This window comes from Primulina eburnea, chromosome 11, assembly GCF_022965805.1.
Source record: "Primulina eburnea isolate SZY01 chromosome 11, ASM2296580v1, whole genome shotgun sequence".
Classification (NCBI taxonomy): Eukaryota; Viridiplantae; Streptophyta; class Magnoliopsida; order Lamiales; family Gesneriaceae; genus Primulina; species Primulina eburnea.
In genome coordinates, this window is record NC_133111.1 from 10,651,542 (window position 1) to 10,678,012 (window position 26,471).

General features: G+C 37.7%; 1 protein-coding gene across 1 annotated transcript; it reads right to left on the reverse strand.

Moving 5' to 3' along the window:
- Nucleotides 1-17,607: 17,607 nt before the first annotated feature.
- On the reverse strand, nucleotides 17,608-18,755 carry LOC140805387 (protein FAR1-RELATED SEQUENCE 5-like). Its single transcript, XM_073161659.1, has 2 exons — nucleotides 18,461-18,755; nucleotides 17,608-18,338 (listed from the first exon to the last, which is right to left on the reverse strand). The coding sequence occupies exons 1-2, from the start codon at nucleotides 18,753-18,755 to the stop codon at nucleotides 17,608-17,610; spliced, it is 1,026 nt and encodes a 341-aa protein (XP_073017760.1).
- Nucleotides 18,756-26,471: the final 7,716 nt, after the last annotated feature.

Genomic DNA, 26,471 nt, shown 5'->3' on the forward strand with positions numbered 1-26,471 from the left:
ACGCGGCGTGCGGTACGTCTGCACGCTGCACGCACGGCCTGCGCGATGTGCGCATGCCTGCTCCGCCACTGCCCGATACGTTCGGGCAGCAGGCGGGCGGCTGCCTGGGAGTTTCTCGAGAACCGTGCTAGATGAGGGGTTTGAATTGTTTGGGCATAGGGTGCAATTTTCTGATTTTTAAAATTTTTGGGCAAAATTGATATTTTTAAAAATTGGTTCAATTTTTCTTTTGTAAAACTATAATTTTCTTCCAAAATAATAATTAGAATATGATTTTAATTATTTATGGTAAAAATGATTTTTACAATAAATCAATTATTATTGATTTAATTGGAAATTAAATTAAGTTGTTTATTTAATTTTTTAAATTTTTAATAATTGTTGTGGTTAGTAATAAAATTATTAGAATATAATTCATCAATTATTTAAATTTGTTTAATTAAATTGATGTTAATATTTGATATTAAATGCATGAAGGATGATCGAGAGCCTTGACCAATATGTTAGGTATATGTTAGGATATTTTATTGTTTTATTCATTTTGTTAATATTTGATATTATTAAAGTGAGCCTGGTTTATGGTATGTTCCCATCCTATGAGATGTATCCCTTATGTGCCATGATATTTAATGTAATTATTAGAAATAGTGGGAGATCAAGACTAAAATATGGTGAGCCCGATGCACAAGATGAAGACATGTAAAATATTGGAAGCTTTTGTAATAAATTGCATTTGTATCCCTGCATTCACCTAGGTTTTGGACCTAGATCCGTGTTTGACTCACATGAATCTATTAATGTAGGCGATCGATCATCCTTAATTATTGTTAAATGTCATATTATGATATATGCGATATATAGTAGTATGCATGTATGTATATTATTAAATAATATAGTTGCATGAATCCGACAAACATACAAACATAGTACGCGATTTTTAAATTAAAATGATAAGATAATTTTAAAATTAAAATCCCTCATTTTGAATATGATTCAAAATCTATATCAAACCGTAAAAGTAAAAATTAAAAGAGTTTAATTTATTCTTGTCTTCCATCAACCGTGGTTGCATGTTGATCGCTACCCGCGAACATTGTCTGGCTCATATTATTGGGGATGTCTGGACGTCGGAATGCTGTGATTTCCACCGAACATATGATGTAAATTGAATAGAACTCTCATGATTTCGGCTCATGTTATTGAGGGCTTTTGCTAAAACTTTTTTGTCCAGATGAAACTGTCGTATGAATTGAGCTAAACTACTAATTTATATGAGATATGACAAATAATCTTTGGAAATATCAAATATGAGTAAAAGGTATCTCAACAGTACTTGTCAAAATTAATATAATTAACAAGAAACCTGCAGGTCAGATTGGTTGAATTCAAGCATGAATTAATTTAAAATTTATATTAAAAAAAAAAAAAAGTAGAAATCCACCTGCTTTGTCATCCCTGTTAGAATAGATGCTCTACAAGCTAACGGTTGGCTAGAGAATTTATTGACTCAAGTGAAATAAACAATCTTTATTTTAATATAATTTAACTTTTTATGGTCTTGTTATACTTTATCTGTATACCCATGCAAACAACATAGATAAAGTCCTTGATTATGCTTTAATACAAATGAATCGTAATTCGATGTTTAAACTCATTTGTAAACACTGCATATTTTAAATTCGTTCTTAGTCGATTCAGATGCCTAAAACAGGGATAAAGGCCGCTTGAGCTCGAGACTAGCATCTGTGATGTTGTGTAATGCGTTTCTTTGTAAGGGCATAGAGATGTCCAAACATGCAGATGGGTAGTTATATGATGATTATACCGAACAACCCTCCCTCGGACTTTCCAAGTGGTTATCATTCATCGAGAGGATAAGTCTGTGGTTATGATTGTACACCTATTAGTCCTTACGACCCGGGACAACACTGAGGCTCTATATGCTAGGGCTGTGCTTTGACTCGTTTATCGGCTCCAGGAGAGTCATCAGGTGGCGAGATTGGGTACAATTGCGACACATATAGGAGCCAGTGCATTGTAGTCGGGGATTCACCGCTCACCTACGGGTGTGGATATCCTATGTGATCTGATGAAATAATAGTGCGTGGAATCTCTGGCCAGAGTATGAGATGTAAGTTAGAGAAGGTACTCAAATAGTACACGCGATGCCACTATTATAGTTATCACATAGTTATCTAATTAATATGCAACCTTCGATGAACCAATGGTTGTAGATTCGATCGAGATATATGAGATGAAGGGACCGTATTGTACGTTAATCATAATCGACTGCTTCTTGTAGACACTATCAGTGATACCTATGGGATTATGGGGCGATTCTACTAGACGCTCTTACCATGATCCGATGAGTGTAATCAGAAATGAGTTCTGACATTCTTAATCAAGATGTTGATGAAAAGAATGTGGCTAACTAGGGTATAACGTACCGTACATTTACTACTCAAAATTTGCGGAAAAATTAAAAATTTTCTTTTAAACTAAAGGGAATGCGGAAATGAAATCAAATACGGTCGTCACTACATCCTTCATCAATAAAAACGTTTGAAATCGACATCACCAATAAAATTTGCTAAAAAGAAACACTTGCTCCAAAAGTCTTGAAATGAAACATAACATCAGAGTATTTTGAACTTGCATAAAAATCGTAAAATAACATGGGCGTAAAAACATAAACTTTGCGGTCCTCGGGTTAGCCTCCCGCTCAGTCCAAGCCTGCCCCTTGGTCGCCACCTCCTGTCTCCTCAACAACATACTCACCTGCATCGATCAAGTCTAGTGAGTCTAAAGACTCAACACGTATAAACTGGAATAACGAGTACTACATAATAAAATCATATTCAACTTTAAAATAGGACATACATAACTTGAACTTGAACTTGCGTATTAAAACTTGAACATACGTACATACATACTTCGACGTGCCATAACTTAAACTTTTCATAAACATGCTGCATACTTGAACATACTTGAACATACATAACTTCATCATTTTGCGTAGAGGATGTTTCAAAGCAAGTGACCCATACATAATAAACGTCTGATCAGACAAACCACAGTACTGGGCTGACAGGGACGTATCCACTGCCACATACATGAGATCCCTGTTCATAATTTAACAGGCCAGTTGATCCACGTTCATAATTTAACGCTTCACAACCACGATCTAACCCGTTCATAATTTAACGGGCGGATTGGTCCCCGTTCATAATTTAACGCTTTCCAATCCTAACTTCAAACCCGTTCATAATTTAACGGGGTGGAGAGGTCCTCGGCCACGTTCACCGACTTCCAAACCCATTCACTTTTGGTCACAAGACATTTAGCATACCTCAAAAACTTAAAATATTTTCTTTGCACGTCAACATACTTGGCGTTGAGGGATTCGTTGGACTTCGATCGGGGCCGTTGCTGCATCAACTAACATGAATTTGCATAACTTAAACGTAGAAATCATACTTGCTCTCAAGTCCAATCAATACTTAGGACGTTCTAACATTTCCCATGACACAACCTTGATAACCCTTGCACTAAACCATGACGTCAAATCCCAAAATATACTTACAATTCTTTCCCAAACAGTGAGTACACGGACCCCTACCCCGGGTCCGTGTACAGGTCCGTCTAGGTGCGGTGCAGTGACACTCGGAAAGAAGAAGGGACACGGACCCCGTGCCTACCTCCGTGTAGGGGTCCGTGTAGACTCGGGTGAAAGACTCCATGAAAAAGGGGTGGACACGGACCCCGTGCCAGGGTCCGTGCCAGGGTCCGTGCAGACTCTGGAAAAAGGGCACTCCGGAAGAACAAAGGCACGGACCCCGTGCCAGGGTCCGTGTAAGGGTCCGTGCAGGCTCTGTGATCGCGAACTTACGAAAATTCTTGTACATGCTTTGCTTAACTTTCTAGACCCGGTTGCACGAACTATGAACCGACACCCCGAGACCCATCCTAGCATACCATAACATAAAACCAATTTCGTACAACATCTCAAGCCACGACGTTCATCTTACGACACATACAATTTCAAAAACGTGACAATCGACACTAATTTCTTTCCTACGACTTCTAATGCATTCGATTGCCTATCGACACTAAACGACGTACCACATATCAACCCAACAACATAATAATCATACCTAGGTGCAACAACGATCGTCCGTCGATCTCCAACGAAGCCTGCAACAAATAAACTTCGAGAACACAATTATCGTAAAAGTCGCAGTTTGAGCAGTCCCACGAAAAACGCCATAACTCACTCAATTTTCATCCAAAAATCTCGAATTTTATATCAAAACGAAGGTATCAAAAAGTTCTACAATTTTGTAGTTGAAAGTTTTCTCAAATTCTCGACGGAAAAATCGCAGTTTCGAGAAGAACAGCAAGTTACGAGATTTCAGATCTAAAAAATATTTCAAACGCATTCAAATCAATTTCCGCTCAAACGACGAACGTCATACATAAATTTTCACGCATAAAAATACACAACGCATACTATGACAAGATCGATGCAGAAAGAACAGAATATACGTGCCTTTTGATGATAAACTTTACCGAAACGGCGATACCGATGCGGGAACGGAGCGAGGCTTGATCCGGGACGAACGTGGCACTAAATTCTTGCAATAAAACTCACGAAAATTGCTGGGAGACTCGAAGAGAAGGGGACGGCTGCTGAATGCTATGGAACCCTAGGTTTCTCTCTTTTTAAAATAATAAAAATCTGATTTTTAAAGCTTGTGTGTGTGTTGTGTGTTTTAGTGTGTGTAAAAACGTGTAAGTGTGTGTTAGTGTGTTTAACGTGTGTGTGGGTCATTAATTAGGAGATAATTTTGCTAAATCAACTAATAAAAATGCTAATAAAAGTTTGACCCACACAAATTTATCAATTAAATTGATACACTCCACTAAACTCTCCTTTTAACCAAAATACATGTACCACCCACTTTAAAAGATTTAAACTCCTAAAATTATTAAGTAACTAATTTAGGCTTTAAAATACTAACTCTTTACAAACTAATTTAAAATGTCCCAAACTCAACTTAAAAATAAAATACCACATTTTTAATTGCTAAAAATCGTCACCGGTCTTTTCCTCGATCCCGCCTCGAATAATCGCCTGAACATAAAACTCAAGAAAAACGTTTAAACATGAATCAACTAAACATATTATAATTTGAAATAATGCAAATTCACAAATCATGAATTAAAACTCAATTTAATGAAATAAACATGCATTAAAATCATTTAATAAAATACATAAAGAATTTAATAACTTGCACGCACGTGGTTCATGTAGACCTCAAATTTTCGGGACGTCACATAGGGTAAGCCCAAATAAAGGATTATGTCCTGAATCACAAAGAGTTGTGAACCCACGGCTAGCTGTATCCCTGAACCATTGAGGGTCACACAAGCACTGGATCGTTTGTTCCCGTTGAGAGAATAAATTCAAGGAGTTGAATTTATATTACGATATAGTAAATTCAAGGAGTTGAATTTATGATAATTAAATTTTGAGAAAGTAAATTCAAGGAGTTGAATTTATGAGATAGTAAATTCAAGAAGTTGAATTTATGAAATTTGGAGAAAATAAATTCAAGGAGTTGAATTTATAAAATTTGATAAATTAATTTATGAAACTCAAAAGTTGAGTTTATTAAATATTAAATTTTGGAGGTTATAAATTCAAAGAGTTGAATTTATAATTTAAATAATAAACTCAAATGTTGAATTTATAATTAATTTAATTTATTAAGATCTAAGGTTGAGTTTATTAAACATTAAATTAAACATAGTGAGTATTGTGTTTAATGGGCTTGTAGGAGTACAAGTCCAACATATTAAATAATTAAAGTTTTAATGGAACTTGATTAATTAATTAAACTAGTTGGAGTAGCCCAATTAATTAATAAAGTCCATTAATGTTAATTATGAACGCTAGGTCATGACTTAATTATAAATAGATGTGATAAAGCCATAACCCTAGCCTCCATTTATACAAATTTTCGAAAATCTCTCCCTTTCCTATCATAAGAAAGGAGTCTCTTGAAGAATGTTCGTAGGGAATTAATCAATAGATATCTCCGCTAACCCCGGAATAGTTGGAGCCGTGTTAATCGTTCACCAAAGGTATAAAATTTCAACACCTATTAATGTTTGTTAAAATCATACGAGCACATTAAGGAAAATATATTTTGATTGTCAAAATAAATAAATTTTTTTTAAACTTTCGCTATGTTTGGACGTGTAGAAAACCGAGATCCAACAATCTCCACGTCATTTCTTCTCATAACTCCCTCGAAATCTGAATTTGGTTTCACAGCACTCTTCCCATATATCTCAGCATCTCCAGATTGCTTCTGCTTCAGTTTCGCTAGTTTCTTGGCTCCTAATCCCTTCATTACCTCTGCAAACAGTATTATTTTGTTTAAAAAAACTCCTTAATCTAATTTAAAAATTCTTAACAAATATTGAAAAAAAGAAAAGAAAGAAAGAAAGAATCAAACAAACCTTCAGTAGTTACTAGTCTATAAACATGGCCAAGAACAAGAGTATCAGTAAGCCTAAGGAGCTTAATACGCGTTACACGAGTGGGGTGTTGTTGTTTTTGTGCTACTCTTGTTTCCGGCGGCGGCGGAGGTGGATGGATACAAGGTGGTGGTGAGGACAAGTGCGACATAGTGACCGGGACTGATCTTCATAATTTCATTAGCGACAATAGGCTTAAAGAGCCTATTGTCTTTAGCATTGGGACGTTGGATAACCAAAGTCGCATTATCAGTGGCTTGGCAATTTCCCATTTGCGATTATTTTGAGTGGGGAAATGAATATGTGGAAGCAATCTCACCCACCACCTTTGTTTCGGTGGAGCACATTACAGTCATATATATATATATATATATACGAAAATGATACCAATCAACGCAAGTATCTCTTCTTCTCAAAAATTAAGCGATCGGGAAAACTCTCTCTTCTTCTCAAAAGCTAACCGATCGACACTTACCCACAACGTTGTGAAAAATCGAACCGATTTCGTTTTTTGCTTCATCTTTTTGGGTGCAAGTTCCTGATGTCAATCATATCCTTCAGCTAAATTACCCACGCTTTTAATGATGTTCGATCTATCTCCATAGATTCAGGGAGAACCAGAAGGAGAAATATGGCGGTGAGAACTGGGGGTTGTGAAGGCAGCTCTCGCGACAATGGCAGTATGCTTGGCCGGACACATAGGGGTGCCACTTCTGTATTGGCACTTGAAGCAAGGAATCACTGCTGTTAGCCGCTCGTCTTCCCAGTATTCCCCACCGTCCGACTGCGACTATGATTTTCAGCCCCTTCTGTCCATTTCCCAAGGTAAACTTCATGTTCGATCTGTTTAGATCTCTCCATTTTGTGCGTCGGTCACGCGTTGAGTTATTGGGACTTGCTCTTTGTGCTCAACTGGAAATTTGAAAGAAAATATAATCATGTGCTCGAATTAAGGCAGATAATGTATTTGGAAATTGAAAGAAAATATAATCAGTTAATTAGTTTCAATTGTTGTTATATGAGGAAGTCAAAATACATTTTACTTCATATCTCCAAATTTCATGTGGTTGGTATATCCGGTGGTTTGATATGCTTTGCAAGTACGGTAGGAAAATGATATAAAGATAACACTATGACTAAAATGTTATGCATTTTCTATGACTAAAATTACTCGTGTTACTTGTTTCAAACCGAGATTGGAGAGGACTTCATCCACTATTTGTCTTCAAAAATCATATGTAATTGTATAAGTGAATATTATCGGTTGATCTTCAAATTTGGTAAACAATGTAAATTACCTTCATAAACAAAAAACATGAAACAACACTCAGCTTATGTGGATAGAATAGGAAAATGCCCCATTTAAATGTCAATTTTTCCTCTATTTCATGCACTTCTTATGTTTTCTATGGCTAATCTTCTGTTACAGGAAAACAAACTTGCAAAACAGAGATTTTGTATGTCGTTGAATGGGGAGTCATTTCATTTTAAGTTGTAATGGGTTCCGATTCTAATTCTTTGTTAATACAAAATTCCAAATGTTAGTTGCTAATTTTGTTTCTCATATAGGAGAAACATATGTTAGCTTTGGTGGACGTGAACAGATGTTTATGACGTCTGGGTAGAAGCATCTTCTAAAGTTAGCAGATACAAGAGTTGAACACCATTCTTTCATCGTTCAAGATTAGAGAGGAGGCAGAAACAACTTTTCATGCATACATAGAGAAATAATTTGCAGCCAGTTCTTTTATATCTAGTGGAAATGAAAGTTCATGTTCATGTTCAAGCTCAAGTTCAAGTTCAAGTTCAAGTTCAAGCTCAAGTTAAACAAGAAGAAAACTTTTGCAACCTCAAAATGTAACTAATTTGACGATGATGTTTAAAATCTACAAATTAGTGAAGATGTTTAGGCACATATTGGAATTGGATTTAACATGTTGAATTTATGACTTAAGTTTATTTGGAAATAATTATTGTGAATTTGGAATTTTTGCACGAATGTCATCAACATCTATTATCAGCTAGTTATCAATCATTTGTTTTTTTATTAGCATTGATATTCCTTTTTCTTCTACAAGACATTAATATGAAACAAATAGCTTAAAGATTCTTTATATAAACAGTATTTGGATTTTGTTCAGCATTTACAGAAGGTAATGAATAGCTTGTTTAGTCGATTCATTCATCTTCCTTTAACGGTTATTACTTATACATGTAAACATATAAAGAAATATATACGAAATTTCATGTCATATTATAACTATATAAACTTTGCTTGATCAGACATTATGCAAGACCATAATAACTACATAAATGCAATACAATATATGTCATCCAACTGAACCAGACCAAGGATAAGTTAAAACTGATCTTAAAAAAAAGTTTGTTTAAGTACTCAACAGACATCTATCAATATATAAATAACATAACCATAGTTGAAAGAAAATAAAACCACAATTAAATTAAGAAAGCTCTTCACATAAATTTTTTTGCAAGAAAATCATGAATAAATTTATTACAGCTTTGTGTATCCATCACACAACATCCTTATTAACTAAAGCTGTTAAAAAATAACCAAACAACCCAACTAATCAATAGAATAGAAAAACAATTCTGAAAATCAAATAACTAAACAAATGCCAAATAGTAAAGAACTTATCTATCTCATCGTTGGAATTGAATGAAAAAAATGAACAAAAAATAATAGCCATCTACAACATGATGCATAAATGAATTTCACTCATCCAAACGTATTCCAATTGTCCACATGTTGTTAGATCCTGCAATAATTGTAATGCCCGAGATTTGCTGTGTTGTTAATCTAAACTGATTTGTTAATTAATTGATGTGATTATAGATGGTACGGATTTGACCGGGATAGGCGGAAAGGAGATTTGAATTATGTGTGAGGATTGAACGCGCATATGCGCGGAGTGGGCAGAAAACCTCGCGCATATGCGCGACATGAATTCGCGTATGTGCGCGAGGGTACCCGAGAGTTGTGAAAAATGAACAAGGGCCTCGCGCATATGCGCCGAATTTGGGCGCGCATATGCGCAAGCTGCTGTGCATGCTACGCGCCGAGACATATGGTCTCGTGCATATGCGCCAAGGATGGTCGCGAATATGCGCGAGAAGTGCAGCGTGAAGGATGAGCCACATGGCTTAAACATGCATTGTATATATATAAAACGTTCAATTCATTAATCCCTCAGCAACAGAAACGAGAAAAGGCCGAGGAAAGTTTGTTAAAAATCCTTACGCCTTTTATTTTAGGAATTTGAAGTTTGTGCAAGATCCGCCCGTCAGAATTTCAATCCGACTTCAGTACGATATTCCTATCGACGCAGGCTACAACTAGACTTAAGTTTTGTTACGTTTTGATATGTCTTGAAATTATGCTATTGCCAGAATTGAATATGATTCATATATGATGTTCTTGACATGTTAGACATCGTTGAATCGAAGTTAGATTGAGAAACAGATTGATTATGGAATTGTTATGATTTTTCAGATTATATTGATTGGTATTGGACAGATTTGAATTATTGATTCATTACCGATTGTATTGGATATTGGTTATGGATTGTAATTAATATCTGTTGAGACTGTATTGACCGAGATATCGGGATTGTGCGGTTATGTCGTTGGTTTTGAATTAAATTCAGATTGATCAGATTGGTATTGAATTGAGCAGTATATTGATTTGATATTATTGATTTTGTCATTGCCAGATAGAGTATTGACAGGCTTCGACTTCCAGACTTGAACGTCGTCAAAACTTCAACGAAAGAAAGGTATAAGTCAATGTGGTATTGGGAGATCGACTTGAGTAGGATATACTTGAGTTTCCCTAAATCACATACTTATTATTATTATGTTCATTGATTTGATTTCATATACTTGTTCTATGAATGTATAGAAAGCATGTATTAGTAGAGTGATCTTGTGACATCAATGCCGATAGTGATGGAATCGTCACTGGCACATTGCACGTTGTCACAAGATAGTTGAATTGGCGATAGCGCCACAGTCTGTGACGGATAGGTCAAGACACCGGATGTTTGGTTATAACGAAGTGGATAGAATTGGATTTTCTTCAATTACTGATGTTCGATTTAGGAATACTGTAACGTACCATACTTTTCATCCTCAAAATTTAAAATTTTCTTAAACATAAAATAACCTTCAAAGTTTGCCATAAAATATCTCAACCAAGTCCCCTATAAGAAATGGTTGCTCAAAATAACCACAATAAAATTTGCCCACAAAAGTTTTGCTCAAAGTATTTCACTCGAAACAAGAAATCAGAGTAAATTAACATTTGCGTGAAAACATAAACTTTGCGGTCCTCGGGTTAGCCTCCCGCTCAGTCCAAGCCTGCCCCTTGGTCGCCACCTCCTGTCTCCTCTTCAACATACTCACCTGCATCGATTCAAGTCTAGTGAGTCTACAGACTCAACACGTATAAACTAGAATAACGAGTACTACGTAATAAAATCGCATGCAACTTTAAAATAAGACGTACATAACTAGAAGCTTGAGCTTGCATAATAAACTTCAACATACGTACGTACATGACTAGACGTGCCATCAACATAAACTTTTCATAACATACTACATACTTGAACATACATAACTTCCTCATTTTGCGTAGAGGCATGTTTCAAAGCAAGTGACCCATAACATAATAAATGTCTGATCAGACAAACCACAATACTGGGCTGACAGGGGCGTATCCACTGCCACATACATGAGATCTCCGTTCATAATTTAACGGGCTGATTGGTCCCCGTTCATAATTTAACGCTTTCCAACCTCGATCTAACTCGTTCATAATTTAACGGGCGGATTGGTCCCCGTTCATAATTTAACGCTTTCCAATCCTAAACATAATTTGGTCACAAGACATTTAGCATACCTCAAAACTTAAAATATTTTCTTGCACGTCAACATACTTACTTGATGTTGAGGGCTTCGTTGGACTTCGATCGGGGCCGTCGCTGCACATACTATCATGAATTCACTTACTTAAGTTGCATAACTTAGACGTAGATAATCATGCTTACTTACGAGTTCGTTCAATTCCTTAGGACATTCTAAAATTCCCATGACTCGACCTTGTGAATCCTTGCACTAAACCCTGACATCAAACCTCAACCATGTTATCGTATTTGTCCCAAAATATGAAGGACACGGACCCCGTGCCTACCTCCGTGTAGGGGTCCGTGTAGACTCGGGTGAGAAGGCTCTAAAGGAAAGGTGGACACGGACCCCGTGTTAGGGTCCGTGTGGGGTCCGTGTAGACTCTGGAAAAAGACACCGAGGAGAAACAAAGGCACGCATCCCGTGCCAGGGTCCGTCCGTGGGTCCGTATACCTGCGGGACAAGTAAAGCTTCGGAAATTCTAACGGGTTTTGCTTAACAATTTAGACTCGATTGCACGGACCACGAATCGACACCCCAAGACTCATCCTAGCATGCCATAACAACAAACCATATTCGTACAAATTCCCAAAGCGGCGATGTTCACCCTACGACACATACCATTCAAAACGTAGCAATTGACACCAATTCGTTTCCTACGACTTCTAATGCATTTGAGTGTCTATCGACACTAAACGACGTATCAATTAACATCCCAACATCATACTAATCATACCTAGACGCAGCAACGATCACCTGTCGATCCCCAACGAAGCCTGCAACATAAAAACTTCAAGAACACAATTTTCGTAAAAGTTGCAGTTTGAGCAGTCCCACGAAAAGCGTCATAACTCACTCAATTTTCATCCAAAAATAAATTTTATATCAAATCGAAGGCATCAAAAAGTTCTACAATTTTCTAGTTGAAAGTTTTCTCAAAAATCTCGATCGAAAATTCACAGTTTTAGGAGGAACAGTAAAAACGTGATTTTTAGATCTAAAAAGGGCTCCAAAAACGATTTAAACATGATTGCTCAAACTTCTACACAACATACACATGTTTTACGCATAAATAACAACACACGCATAATATGACATGATCGATGCATCAAGAACAGAATATACGTGCCTTTTGATTATTTGAAATATCGTAACGACGACACCGAAGCGAGACGGAGTGAGGGTGGATCCGGGACGAACGTGGCGCTTAAATCCTTGAAGAAAATGCACGAAAATCCGCTAGAAGATGGAGAGGGGAGGGGCGGCTACAAGGGTTCTTAAAAACCTAGGTTTTCTCTCCTTTAAAATCTGAAAAATGAGATGTGTAGAGTGTGTTGTGTGTTTTAGTGTGTGTAAAAACGTTTAAGTGTGTGTGAGTGTGTGTAACGGGTGTGTGTGTTTTTAATTAGGAGGAATTAGTGCTAAATTAACTATATTAAATTCTAATTAAAAGTTAACACACATTAATTTGATTAAACTCTACAATTAAAATAATTACACACCAATTTTTAAAAGTTTAAACTCTTAAGTCACTCAATACATAAATAAGGCTTTAAACTACTAAAACTCTATAGTTTATTTTAAATGCCCCGTCCTAAATCTTAAAATAAAATACCACATTCTAAATTACCAAAATCTTCACCGGTCTTTTCCTCGATCCCGCCTCGAATAATCGCCTGAAACATGAAGCTCGAAAAACATTTTAACGTGCATCACATAAACATAAATAATTTAAAATAATGCATTCAATTAAAACATGCACGGCTTAAAACTCATTTTAAAATTAATTAAATGATTTACTAGTTAAATAAATGCATGGGTTATACGTGTACTGAATTTGGGCACTACAGTTCCTCCCCCACTTTTAAAAATTTCGTCCTCGAAATTAAGTCTTACCGAACAACTCCGGGTAGCGAAGTTTCATATCTGCTTCGGCTTCCCAAGTGGCTTCCTTCACTGATTGGTTTAGCCACCGGACTTTGACTAGCTTATTCACTTTGTTCCGGAGTCTTCGCTCCTGTCTATCTAGGATTTGGACGGGCCTTTCCTCATAAGACATGTCTGGAGCCAACTGCAACGGCTCGTAGCTCAGAACATGCGAAGGGTTAGCTAAATATTTCCTCGGCATTGAGACATGGAACACGTTGTGTACCCCGGCCAGATTCGGCGGAAGGGCTACACGATAAGCTAGTGTCCCAACTCTGTCAAGAATCTCGAAAGGTCCAATAAACCTCGGACTCAGCTTGCCCATCTTCCCAAATCTCATAAAACCCTTCATAGGTGCTATCTTGATGAATACGTGATCACCAACGGAAAATTCGAGATCTCTCCTCCTCTTATCAGCATAACTCTTCTGACGACTCTAGGCGGTCTTCATTCTATCACGAATCTTGACCACCATGTCTGCAGTCTGCTGAACTATTTCTGGTCCAAGTTCTGCTCTCTCCCCAACTTCATCCCAATGAACTGGTGACCTGCACTTCCTTCCATACAACGCATCATAGGGAGCCATACCAATGGATGCTTGGAAGCTGTTGTTGTATGTGAACTCCACTAGAGGTAGTCTTGACTCCCAAGTTTCTTGAAAATCAATCATGCAGGCTTTCAGAAAATCCTCCAAAATCTGAATCACTCGCTCCGACTGGCCATCTGTCTGCGGGTGAAAAGCTGTACTGAAAAGCAACTTCGTTCCCATGGCTGCGTGTAAGCTCTTCCAGAAAGACGATGTGAATCTTGGGTCTCTGTCGGACACAATTGAAAGTGGGAATCCATGCAAACGGACTATCTCCTTGATATAAAGCTCTGCATACTGCGTCATGGAGAAAGTCGTCTTCACTGGTAAAAGTGCGCTGACTTCGTGAGTCGGTCTACAACAACCCAAATGGCATTAAAGCCTCTGACTGACCTAGGCAATCCAATGACGAAGTCCATCGTGATGTTCTCCCATTTCCACTCTGGGATGGGGAGTGGCTTAACCAATCCCGCTGGCCTCTGATGTCCTGACTTCACCTGCTGACAAGTGAGGCATTCAAACACAAACCTGCGGATGTCTCTCTTCATCCCTGGCCACCAATACAGAATATGCAAGTCCTTATATATCTTGGTACCTCCTGGGTGGATAGAATACAGAGATGCGTGTGCCTCTATCAAAATATCATGTCTGATCGAACCACCACTAGGCACCCACATTCTACCTCTGTATCTCACAATGCTGTCTGAAACTGTGTACAAAACACTGCCCTTGGCTTCATCTTTCGGTCTCCATTTCTGTAACTGCTCATTTGAGGACTGACCTGCCCGGATATGGTCTAGCAAATCAGATTTGACTGTCAAATTAGACAGTCTAGGAGCTCTGCCCTCACGATAAATCTCTATACCAAATCTTTGAATCTCCGACTGAAGCGGTCTCTGCGCTGACAACTGAGCGACAACTGCCACTTTTTTGCTTAAAGCGTCTGCGACAACATTAGTCTTTCCTGGATGGTAGCTAATTTCGCAGTCGTAATCCTTCACAAGTTCCAACCACCGTCGCTGTCTCATATTCAGCTCTTTCTGCGTGAAGAAATATTTGAGACTCTTATGATCGTTGAAAATCTGACATTTCTCGCCGTATAGGTAGTGTCTCCAAATTTTCAGTGCGAAGACAACGGCGGCTAACTCCAGGTCGTGAGTCGGGTAATTCTTCTCGTGCACCTTCAACTGCCTGGAAGCATAAGCTATGACCTGACCCTGCTGCATCAATACTGTGCCTAACCCGAGCTTAGATGCATTGGTGTAAAGCAACAATTCACCCTGCCCTGTCGGCATGGCTAGCACTGGCGCCGAAATAAAAGCTTGTTTCAAAGTATCAAAGCTCTTCTGACATTCATCACTCCACACGAATTTAGCATTTTTCTTGGTTAGTGAAGTGAGTGGCACTGCTATGGATGAAAATCCCTTAATAAACTTACGGTAGTAACCAGCTAAACCCAAAAAGCTGCGGATTTCTGATGCATTCTTTGGCTCAACCCATTCCTTGACAGCTGCCACTTTCGCTGGGTCCACCTCAATACCACTGTTAGATATTATATGCCCCAAAAATGCAACTTTCTGCAACCAAAAATCGCACTTACTAAACTTTGCAAACAACTTACGGCTCTGCAAGGTCTGTAAAACTGTCCTCAAGTGTTGGCTATGCTCGTCATGGCTGTCCGATTATATGAGAATGTTGTCAATAAACACGATGACGAACTGATCCAGGTAGGGCTGAAATACTCGGTTCATGAGGTCCATGAAAATTGCTGGAGCATTCGTCAATCCAAATGGCATTACTAAGAATTCGTAATGCCCATATCTGGTTCTGAAGGCTGTTTTGTGGACATCTGCATCCTTCACTTTCAGCTGATGATACCCTGATCAAAGATCTATCTTAGAGAACACTGCGGCTCCCTGCAATTGATCAAACAAGTCTTCGATTCTAGGAAGTGGGTATTTGTTCTTGATTGTTACCTTGTTCAACTCACGGTAATCGATGCACAGTCTCATGCTTCCGTCTTTCTTTTTCACAAAGAGTACTGGCGCACCCCATGGTGAGAAACTCGGGCGGATAAACTCCTTGTCTAAGAGCTCCTGAATCTGCTGCTTAAGTTCTAACATCTCTGCTGGAGCTAATCAGTACGGTGCCTTAGAGATTGGCACTACGCCTGGCATTAGATCGATTGTAAACTCTACCTCTCTATCTGGTGGAAGGCCTGCGACGTCGTCTGGAAAGACGTCTGGGAAATCTCGGACTACTGGCACCCCTGATATAGAAGGAGTGGGCACGTCCGGTGCTGAGATGACACTGGCCAAGAAAGCCTGACACCCCTTAGAAATTAGTCTCCTCGCTTGCATGCAAAAAATTAACCGCGGGAAACTCCTCCATCTGGCTGGCTCAAAAAGAAACTGCTCCATGCCCACTGGTCTGACTAGCACTGATCTCTTCTGAAAGTCGATAAGAACTCTGTTCTTTGTCAGCCAGTCCATTCCCAATATGATGTCGAATTCTGGCATCGGCAATAGGATTAAATCTGCATATACTAGGTGGCCATGCAGTTCTAGATCGATATCTCTGACCACACTGGTAGCTAACAGCTCTTCCCCTGATGGGACTGTCACTGAAAAGTTCACGTCTAGGCCAATGGACTTGAGGTCCAAATGATTAGCAAACGTCTCCGATATGAAAGAGTGAGTGGCTCCTGAGTCTATCAGTGCAGTTGTGGATAATCTCTTAATAAAAATGTTTCCTGAGATGCGTTAGCACAACACAAAACTTATATCCCCAAAATTACTAACATACCTCAAGCATAATAGAACTCAATATCTCTAGGCACACAAAACACCACTAGCACGCTAATAATTCCAAGTAAAAATTCCACATACAAGGCAAAATAATACTGAGCTTAGGTAGAAAAGTTTACCAGTCAGTAAAGTGGTGTTTGGGTCCGCCTCCTGTGCATGCATGGCGAATACCCTGCCCTGGGTTGGCTGCTTCCACTGCGGGCACTCTTTCAGCATGTGGTCGCTAGCTCTACACTTGAAGCACTTGCCTGATCCATACAAGCACTGCCCCGGGTGTTGGCGGTTGCATTTAGGACACACTGGGTAAGCAACGGGCTTCTGAGGCGCCCCCTGCTGCTGAATTGGACCCTTGCCCTTTGGTGGTCCATGATACGGCTTCTTCCCTGGCGGCCCCTGATACGGTTTCTTGAACTGGGGCCTCTGATGTTGCTGCTGCTGGTGTTGCGGTGCTTGATAGGGCCTCTTGCCCTGTCTGTCAGCCTCAATATCCCGCTGGTCTTGTTCCGCCGCCAACGCCCTAGATACGGTGACTGCATAAGAAGTAGGGCCAGCTACCCTCACATCACGGCGCAAGATCGGCCGCAATCCATCCATGAAATGACTCAGTTTTGCTTGGGCATCATTCGCAATGAGGGGTACGAAGTAACACCCCCTCTCAAACAAACACAAAAATTAATCAACATATACCTGTCATGCAAATTTGGACAATTGCGCTTGTCATGTGACACACCTCGATGCCCGCATCCACGACTTAGCTTGTTCTTTGAGGTTGACTTCTCTTTTGATTATTTCAACCTCTTCCCACATCCTTTTGTTCTACTTCAGAAGTATATAATCCAACTGTTTATTATGTGTGAGCGTCCTTGATTTGGAGGAAGAACAAGTTTGAAAATTCATCACATTGTAAACCATTAATTCAACTCCTACAGATACTTGTTGCACGTAATAACCATGACTCTCACACATTTCACTTTGAAACTCCACATATTTTTTTTTCGTATACACCTTAACCATTTGAGCTTCCATTGGCCAGTTTGTCTTGATCTTGGGATGCTCATTCATATCAGTATGGTCAGCAACTAATTCATTGTGCCTTTGGTGCCGGAGTGCCCTATTGAAACAGGCGATAAAATCCATCAATGAATTCTTATTAGAGACATACCTCTTTAAAAATGCATGTGAAATTTCAGATCTCTGACTACTTGACATTCCAGCACAAAATATATGGTTAAAATATATTGGCACCCACTTCTGTCGCAATTCATACATCAATGACAACCAATCATTTTTCTCCAAGTTAGCGCACTTAATAACATCTTCCCACGACTTCTCAAATTCATCAGGTGTTGTGGAATTTTGAATGACATTCTTTATGCTTCGATAGTAGTCAAGAAAAGTCATAGGGTTTAATTTATCTGGGAATTTGTTCAATATGTTCCACAAACAATATCGATGCACGGTTTTATGGAAAACTTGTGCAATTGCTTTCGCCATATCAGGATCTTGGTCAGTAATTATCACGTTTGGTGCACCTTTAGGCATTGCTTCTATGAACTTGTTAAACAACCAAACAAAAGACTGATTTTTCTCGTCAATTAAAAACCGCAACCAAACACAATTGTCTGATGATGATGATGATTAACTCCTACAAATGGTGCGAAAATCATACCATATTTATTAGTGTTATACGTCGTATCAAACACCACGATATCACTAAATACACTGTTTTCCCTCCTTGACACAGGATCTGCCCAAAAACACATGCTAAATCTTTTATCTGAATAAGTCTCATAATCAAAGAAAAAAGAGTAATTCTTGTCTTTCTCAGATGCAAAGAACTCAATCAGTGTTTCAGCATCGATACCTTTTTGTTCATCTCTTAGCTTTTTCTCAAAGTTTCTAATATCTCTTTCAGTGCAACCTACATGCTCGAGCCCTCCATACTGTATTTCCAATAATCGCATTTGTTGAAAAGTTGGCACCTTCTGAAAACTGTTGAATCAATGCTTTTTTTGATGCCGAAACATTACGATGTGAGCGTAGTAAATGCACCTTCAAAAGAGTCGAGAGTGGATGATTATGGCTTTCCATGAGTGTACTGACAATCCAATTTGGACATTTTGTTTCTTGACAACTGAAATCTTTGACTTACATCAAGTTCTAACTTCGCCGCGAGCTCTTTCATTTTTCGGTCGATCACCTTTTTCTTGTTTATTCGACCGCATTTCGTCTATACGCCCTTCTTTAAAGCATACAAATTTTTTTCAAACAACTTCATTTGTTATCTTATTTTTCTTGTTGTTGCTTATTCTTGCGCTAAATCATGCTTCTCGTGCGTATTGGTTATAGAACGAAAATGCATCCTCTAATGATACGAATTTCATCCCAATTTTTGGCTTTCGATTGTCTGCAACTTGGGGAATGAATTGCTGATCATCACCGGTATTTACTTCCATTACTGAGAAATATGAAACTTTAGAACAATTTGATGAACATTTTATTGTAGTTATTAAAAAAAATTTGTTGTATTGATTTAATCTCAATCTTCGAATTTAAATTAAGATATAAATAAATAAATTTGTGCAATCAAATACATAAATACGCTCTAAAAAAACAATGAAAGTGTATTTCCATGGAAAACAAAAAATATAGAAAACAAGACATCCCAAAAACCACCCAATTATTAAATGTGAGTAAATGATCTTTTGATTGCCTCAGATAACAACGAGTAATTTTTAAATTCTTATTTGCATTAAGAAAATTCATAACAATGAAAAAGGTGGAAAAAAACATGAAAATAGAAAAACATCAAATTGTGTTAGAACTAGCTACTGCTCAAGTCATTTTTCACTCACTCCTTTGGCAAGCAAAATTAGCCTATCCATGTAAATTTTTTTAAAAGCCAATCCATCACTATTTCAATTGCTACATCTCTTTCCCTTATATTTTCAGAATAAATTTTTGCAAACAAGAAGTCCAAACTTGAGTCCCAAACAGACATAAACAGGTGTTTTCTTCATTCAATTTCAAACAGGAGTTTTCTTCATTTCAATTGCAAACAATTTGATTGCAGCTCCTACAGGTAGTATATGTCAATTTCTTCACATCACCGAACACATAAACAAGTGTTTTCTTCATTCAATAATCTAGTTGAAAGCCTAATTCATATTCATAATAAAGGAAAAAGGGTGAATTTTATGTATAAAACTATCATCTTACGGGATATATGAAACCTAAATAAATTCGTCAATAGATCAAACAAACCCAATGCAACACAAACCAGTACTTCTTTTACACCAAAACAACCATTTAATTTCAACCTTCCATATTCCAACTTCTTCTTTTAAAAAATATAAATAAATAAAAAACTATGTACCTCCCAATGCAATCTTTGAAAATATGTTCGGAGTTATTGCACTTTCGGATGAATTTCCCAAGCTCCAATTCCTCTGTGCGGCACCGTGACGTGGTGGGTAATTGTTAATAAATTTGTTTATTAACAATTGAAAAAAAAAGGAGACGTGGATGCCAACTCAGCGGCGCCCACCGAGGTACGCACCAAATGGTGCGTAGGGTATCATTTTCGTGTATATATATATATATATAGCCTCTACTGGATAAAGTGAGCCTCACTTCTTCAAATAACATGCCCCATACATGTCGTCAGTTAATATTTTTCAGATTCTTTTTTGGTGATTAAAGATTTTAACATAAATTAATTGTTCCAAAGTTACCTGTTGACAGTAGAAACTGGATATGTTAATGTGGCAACAATATAGGGAAAATTATGAATTTCGACTTATAAGTTGTGTAAGGTCCAAAATACAATAACATAATTCAACTGCATGTAAATCTAAAAAAAATGAAAAAGACCTAATTAATTATTTTAAATTCCATTAATTAAATGTGGTATGCATGTTTACATGTTTAAAATATGATTTTCTACTAGAATGCATAAAACTGCGTTTTTAAGGGTTATTCAAAACGTGATCGAGGAACGGAGACATGAGAATGTAAAGGAAAAATATTTTTATTAAATGATTATTTTTAATTATTTAATATATGATATATTTTATATGTAATTTTTGAAAATGAGACCTTTTGAGACATGTTTACATGCCGAGTCTTATTTTAAACTGGTAATCATTTTTGACGAAAGTAAGGATTTTTTGGGAAATCGGCTAATATTTTCGAAAACTTTCCTAAATGAATATTGATAACCAAAAATTGACTTTTAAGCCTAGTTTTCCACACACAACTCACGTCTAAAACCATAAGACTCCTAGGGTTTCTCCCTAGCACCCGAATACACCACACACACGTCCCTTAGGGCAGCACCTTCACGTGGAGTTTTGGAAGGAAAAACGCAACCAAGGCTTTCCCGTCTCTCCGCCAACGTTCTTCACGTCTAGAATTGATTTTCATGCGTGAAGCACGCAAAGACATGCTTTAATTTTTCTTCGCTCATCGTTCATACCATATTATGTGTGATTATACATGTTTGCGTGAAAAATATGTTACCCGATTCATATTTTCGTTTTATGAGATATACATGCCAAAAACTTGAATTTTTTCATGTTTTTTAATTCGTGATATTGATGTACAAAGGGGTTGCCAGGTTAGGGATATTGAAGGGACGATTTTCAGAGGGTTTAAGAGTACTTAGATGCATGATGTAGGCCTGGACAGAAAAGGGAAGAGAAGTGAACGAAACCTAGCGTTTTCTTGGGTTAGGGATGAAAGGGAATCGTTTACGGGTGTCTGGAATGCGCAACAGAAGTTTTAAAAATATCATTTACAGGAGCAAAAACCAAGCACCCCTCACTAGTATGTAGCAAATACAAAAAAAACACAAACATACATAGTGTGTTTTAGGGTTTTACCTATCAATCACAAGGATTGATGATGGCTCCAACTAAGATGATAAACAACTTAGCTCTTCAATACAACTCTACAAGCTTCTCTTGAGCACTCCTTGCTCAAAATCAAGCCCACCACCAACTAGCTAGAACCAACTTATACTTGCACTAGGAAATACAAAGCATTTTCATTGAGAAATTTTGCTATCAATTCATCAAAATGAAGAAACAAATTTTTTAAGAAAATTAAGGGAAAATTTCGGCCATGTGAGAGGAATCTAAGAAAGGAGGAGCCTTTTCTTGGTTCATACAAAAGATGTTGTGTATTCCAAAGGCATTCTAGCCCTTAATATAAAAAAGTTGACTCCCAACGTTTCACCTTCCTAGCATGTTATTTGGGTTTGTAATACTTACAAAGCCCATGAACTATTATTTTAATATCTCAAACACATTTGAAGTAAATTAGATCTTACTTGAATTTATTCAAGCTCACTAGTTGAATAATTATTTCCATTTGAGCTCTACAAGATTCAATGTTATTTAATTAATTCAACACTTGAATTAATTTAATTATTTGGACTCTACTAGGTCCACTAGTGTTTAATTAATTCAACACTTGAATTAATCTAATTTAGTCCATTACAATTTTTATGAAAATAACAATTTTCAAATACATTATTTATTTGGTCAACTTTTAATTTAGGAACACTTCCACAAATTAAAAGTTGCATTCCCTTTATAGAAGTCACACTTGTGGGGACCCGGACGCTAATCATCTTCTTAATCGTTAATAGGATCAATGTACTAGTCAAGTAATTAAGGTCATAAATTTTTTTTTCTTATATTGCGGAACGTAATGGAATTGATATAATATACAAATCAGTATACCAATACAAATTTAATACAACAATGTGAATTCAAACTAACTAAGGTTCAACTACAACATGTCAAGAGCTGAAACCTATTTACATTCAAGTCCGGAATCACCACGCTAATCTCAATCTCTCATCTTCTTCTCGACCCTGATCCTGTCCCACCTGTTGTCATGCACACATACAAACAAGACAACAGCCGTATAACTCCGGTGAGAATAAATCCCAGTATAAACAATGTGTACATGCCATGGTATAATAAATCATGAAACAGATATCACTACATGTATCATAATCTGACAATGCGAATCGATATCAAACTGTAAATAAAACATGAATTGTAACCTAACAAACATAATTATACAATCTGTAATTCAACTAATGACTCGACATCTCAGACTCGACTCATCTCTCATCTAATCTAGGGATCCCGGTGAATAAGAACGTAACAGGTCTCCCACCTACTACTACCAGTCGTGGTGGCGGTACGTTCTTATTTCTGGACTTTGGTCTAGTCTATATCGAATAATCTATAATAAGGATGCTATCTGTATCTGAAGCATCTCGATATACCAAACGTCCAGTGTCTTGGCATGTTTGTCCAAGACTAAACCTATTCTGACAATGTGCAATGGGCCAGTGACTCCTCTGTCATAGGCTAGCCCCTTTGTCAGTGACTCTCACTCAATAGCTCTCTGCTTTTTACTTTCTAATTCAATAGAATAAACATAATCAGTAAAACACAAAGGTATAAAAACAATACCATACAAGTATGTGGTTTAGGGAAACTCTAGTTAAATCTAACTCAAGTCGATCTCCTAGTTAACATCGATTTATACCTTTCTCTTCTCGGTCTGACGAAGTCGAAGTCTCATATTCAAATCTGTCTATGCCAATCTGACAATGACAATACCGAATAATCATGATATCAATAAGCATTTCCAAATCAATACTGGATATACCGTGTCAATGTACAACTCAATCAAAATCGGTTCTGATCGATATTCAATTCAAGGCATAATCTGATCAATGTCACCTATACAACGATACAATCTCAATCCATACATTTACGCATTAATATTCTATCTCGGTACATTTTAGCGGCATAACGGCATAATCTCGTGATACCGATCAACTCAACAACACTAATCAATAACCATAACTCAACAATACCTAACCAATATCATATCATCTCAATTCTAATTCCAGCATGTCAATATCTATGCAATTCAACTCAAAAGATGCTGAAATTCATAACAAAGGCATACGATATAATATCTTCGATCTGATTTCAGTTATACGGTCACCGCTATCATAAGAACATATAATCTCCATCATAAACATCTAAATTCTGAAATCCACACATCCCATATTTAATACATTCTGAAATTAACAACAACAGTATATCATATCCGTTTTTCAATCCGATATCAAATATGTTTGCTCCTTCATCTCAACAACAAATATTATCAAGTATATATGAATTCCTCCAACACGTGGATACCAAAACATGCTGGAAAACAATAAAATGTATACCCTTTCGAAGCCCTTGTCAAGATGAGCAAGAATCTAAGCTCGGATTCAATTTTGGTTGGTTGGATCTTGCAAAACCAACAATTTAAGCTAGGAAGAATCTTGAGGAATTTCTGAAGTCTTGCTGGTTTTTCTCTCGGAGTGTAAGCTGGAATAAAGACACATACATGTTAAATGCATGGCAAGGACACATGTTGTATTTTTCACTCAACACGTCGCACCGCGGGTGCGCTCAGCTCACGGCCTCCCTTCTAATTTTCCAAAATAATCGACCGCGGGTGCGGTCACTTTTGTACCGCGGGTGCGGTATTGTTCCGTATGAAAAATCAAACCTACTGCCCATCAACCGCGGGTGCGGTAGGTGTCCTAGCGCGGGTGCGGTCTCCCTTTATTTCTAAACTCAAATTTCGCAACGTCGCTTCTGCACGTCTGTTCTCCATACCTTATTCATAATGCATGATAACAATTCACAAGTGTCACACAAGAATCTTGGGCATTACAACACTTCTAATTTTTCTTGTGCTTATAAACTCCTTTATAAGCCGTTCAACACATTGAACTAATTTCCTTCTCAACGGGATCTAGAAAGCTCGTACTAGTGTGACCCTCAATGGTTCATTGATACAAATAGCAGTGGATTCACATCTCAATATGATTCAGGACTAAACATTTCCTTATATGAGCATACCTCAGTTTCTCCTTTCTTACTTATCAACTCCTTGATAATAAGAACGTCAGAACTCAAGTCTGATAGTACCCAACCAATTATATTAAATGCCTAGCAGCATCGCTTACATGATTCCCTAGGTATCAAATGATAGTGCCTGCAAGAACCATTCCATTATGGTTAGCATTCTGTATGGTCTCTTCATCTCATATATCCCGACCGATTCGACAACTATTGATATATCGAGAGTTGTCAAAGAATCTAACTATGTGTCATGTCGTAGTTGCATCGATGGTGTAATATAAGAAACCCCTTTCTTAATTACCACCAATACTCTGATCAGATATTTCAAACTACATACACATGAGATCACATAGGATATCCATACCCGAAGGTAAGCGGTGAATCCTCCACTACAATGCATCGACTCTTATATGTTTCGACAAAACACCAACCTTGCCACCTGATGACCCCATATGAGTCGATAAACAAGTCAAAGTGCAATGCTAGCATACAAAGTCTCAATGTTGTCCCGAGTCATATGGACTAATGGTGTACAACCATAAACTAGGACGTTTCCACTCGATAAGTGAGAACCACTTTGAAAGTCCTTTATGGAGGGTTGTTCAGTGCACTCTACATGGAGCACCTATTTGCATGCTCGGACATCACAATGTCCCCTACCAATGAAACATGGTACTCCCATCATAGATACTAGTATCAAACTCGAGCGGCCTTTATCCTTCTTAGCGGCCGCTGAATCGACTAGGAACTGTTTAGAATATACAGTATTCCAAATATGAGTTTCATGATACTCATCATATGAGCATCTCATATTCTTTCTATTATTTATATATTCAAGGACTTTATTTATGCAACAAACATGGGTATACTGATAAAATGTACCAAAACAATAATTTCAAATATTATTAAAATAATTAATGTTTATAGATAGAGTTTCAATGTGAACCATCGGCTAATACTTGGCTTGACGGACACCTACTCTAACAAGGGCTAGGTCAAGGATGTGCAAGGGCTGCAGATTTTGAGCGTTGGCTAGGCTGCATCCAGGTGATCTAGGAGGGCTGTAGAGTTTTCCTAGATGGGCTAAGAGGTGGCTGGTGAAAGGGCAAGGGCTATAGGCATGAGGCATGGACGCGTGAGTCATGAGGTGCACGTGATCTTGAGGGCTGCTCAGTCATGGCCTGTAGGTTCCTAGGGGTTCGTTTAATGTCCCAAAAGGTTTAGTTATGGTCTAGTCTCATGGTTAAGGGCTTGCGCCGAAGATCTCATGGGTTGACTTGGGCTAGGGTTTGATGAAAAAAAGGGCAGAAAATTTTAGAAGGTTCTTAGGCATTTCCGAGGGTTCTAAATGGCTTGAATGGTTGAAAAAGGGTTGGTTAGGTGTTAGTAAACTATGGTTAAAGTTTGGTTAAGTTTCGAGTCGATTTGGGATAAAATCAGGACTTCGGTTTGAGTTTTAGAACAAATCTGAATTTAGTCGAGGAGCTTAAGCTTACATCTAAGAAATTTTTATGGGTGTATTTTAAGGTGCTATGGTAAGTTTGGATGGATTTGGTTTGTCGTTTTAAGGTCCAAGGGTAAAATGGGAAAGTTAGTGTTTTAGGGGCAAAACAGTCATTTTACACCTGTAATGAATGTTAAAATGGTTATTTTTGAAAGGTTATGTAATTTTATGATGAAAATTGTTACAGCTAAAAGACGTGTTGCATGCTTGGTTTAAAAGAA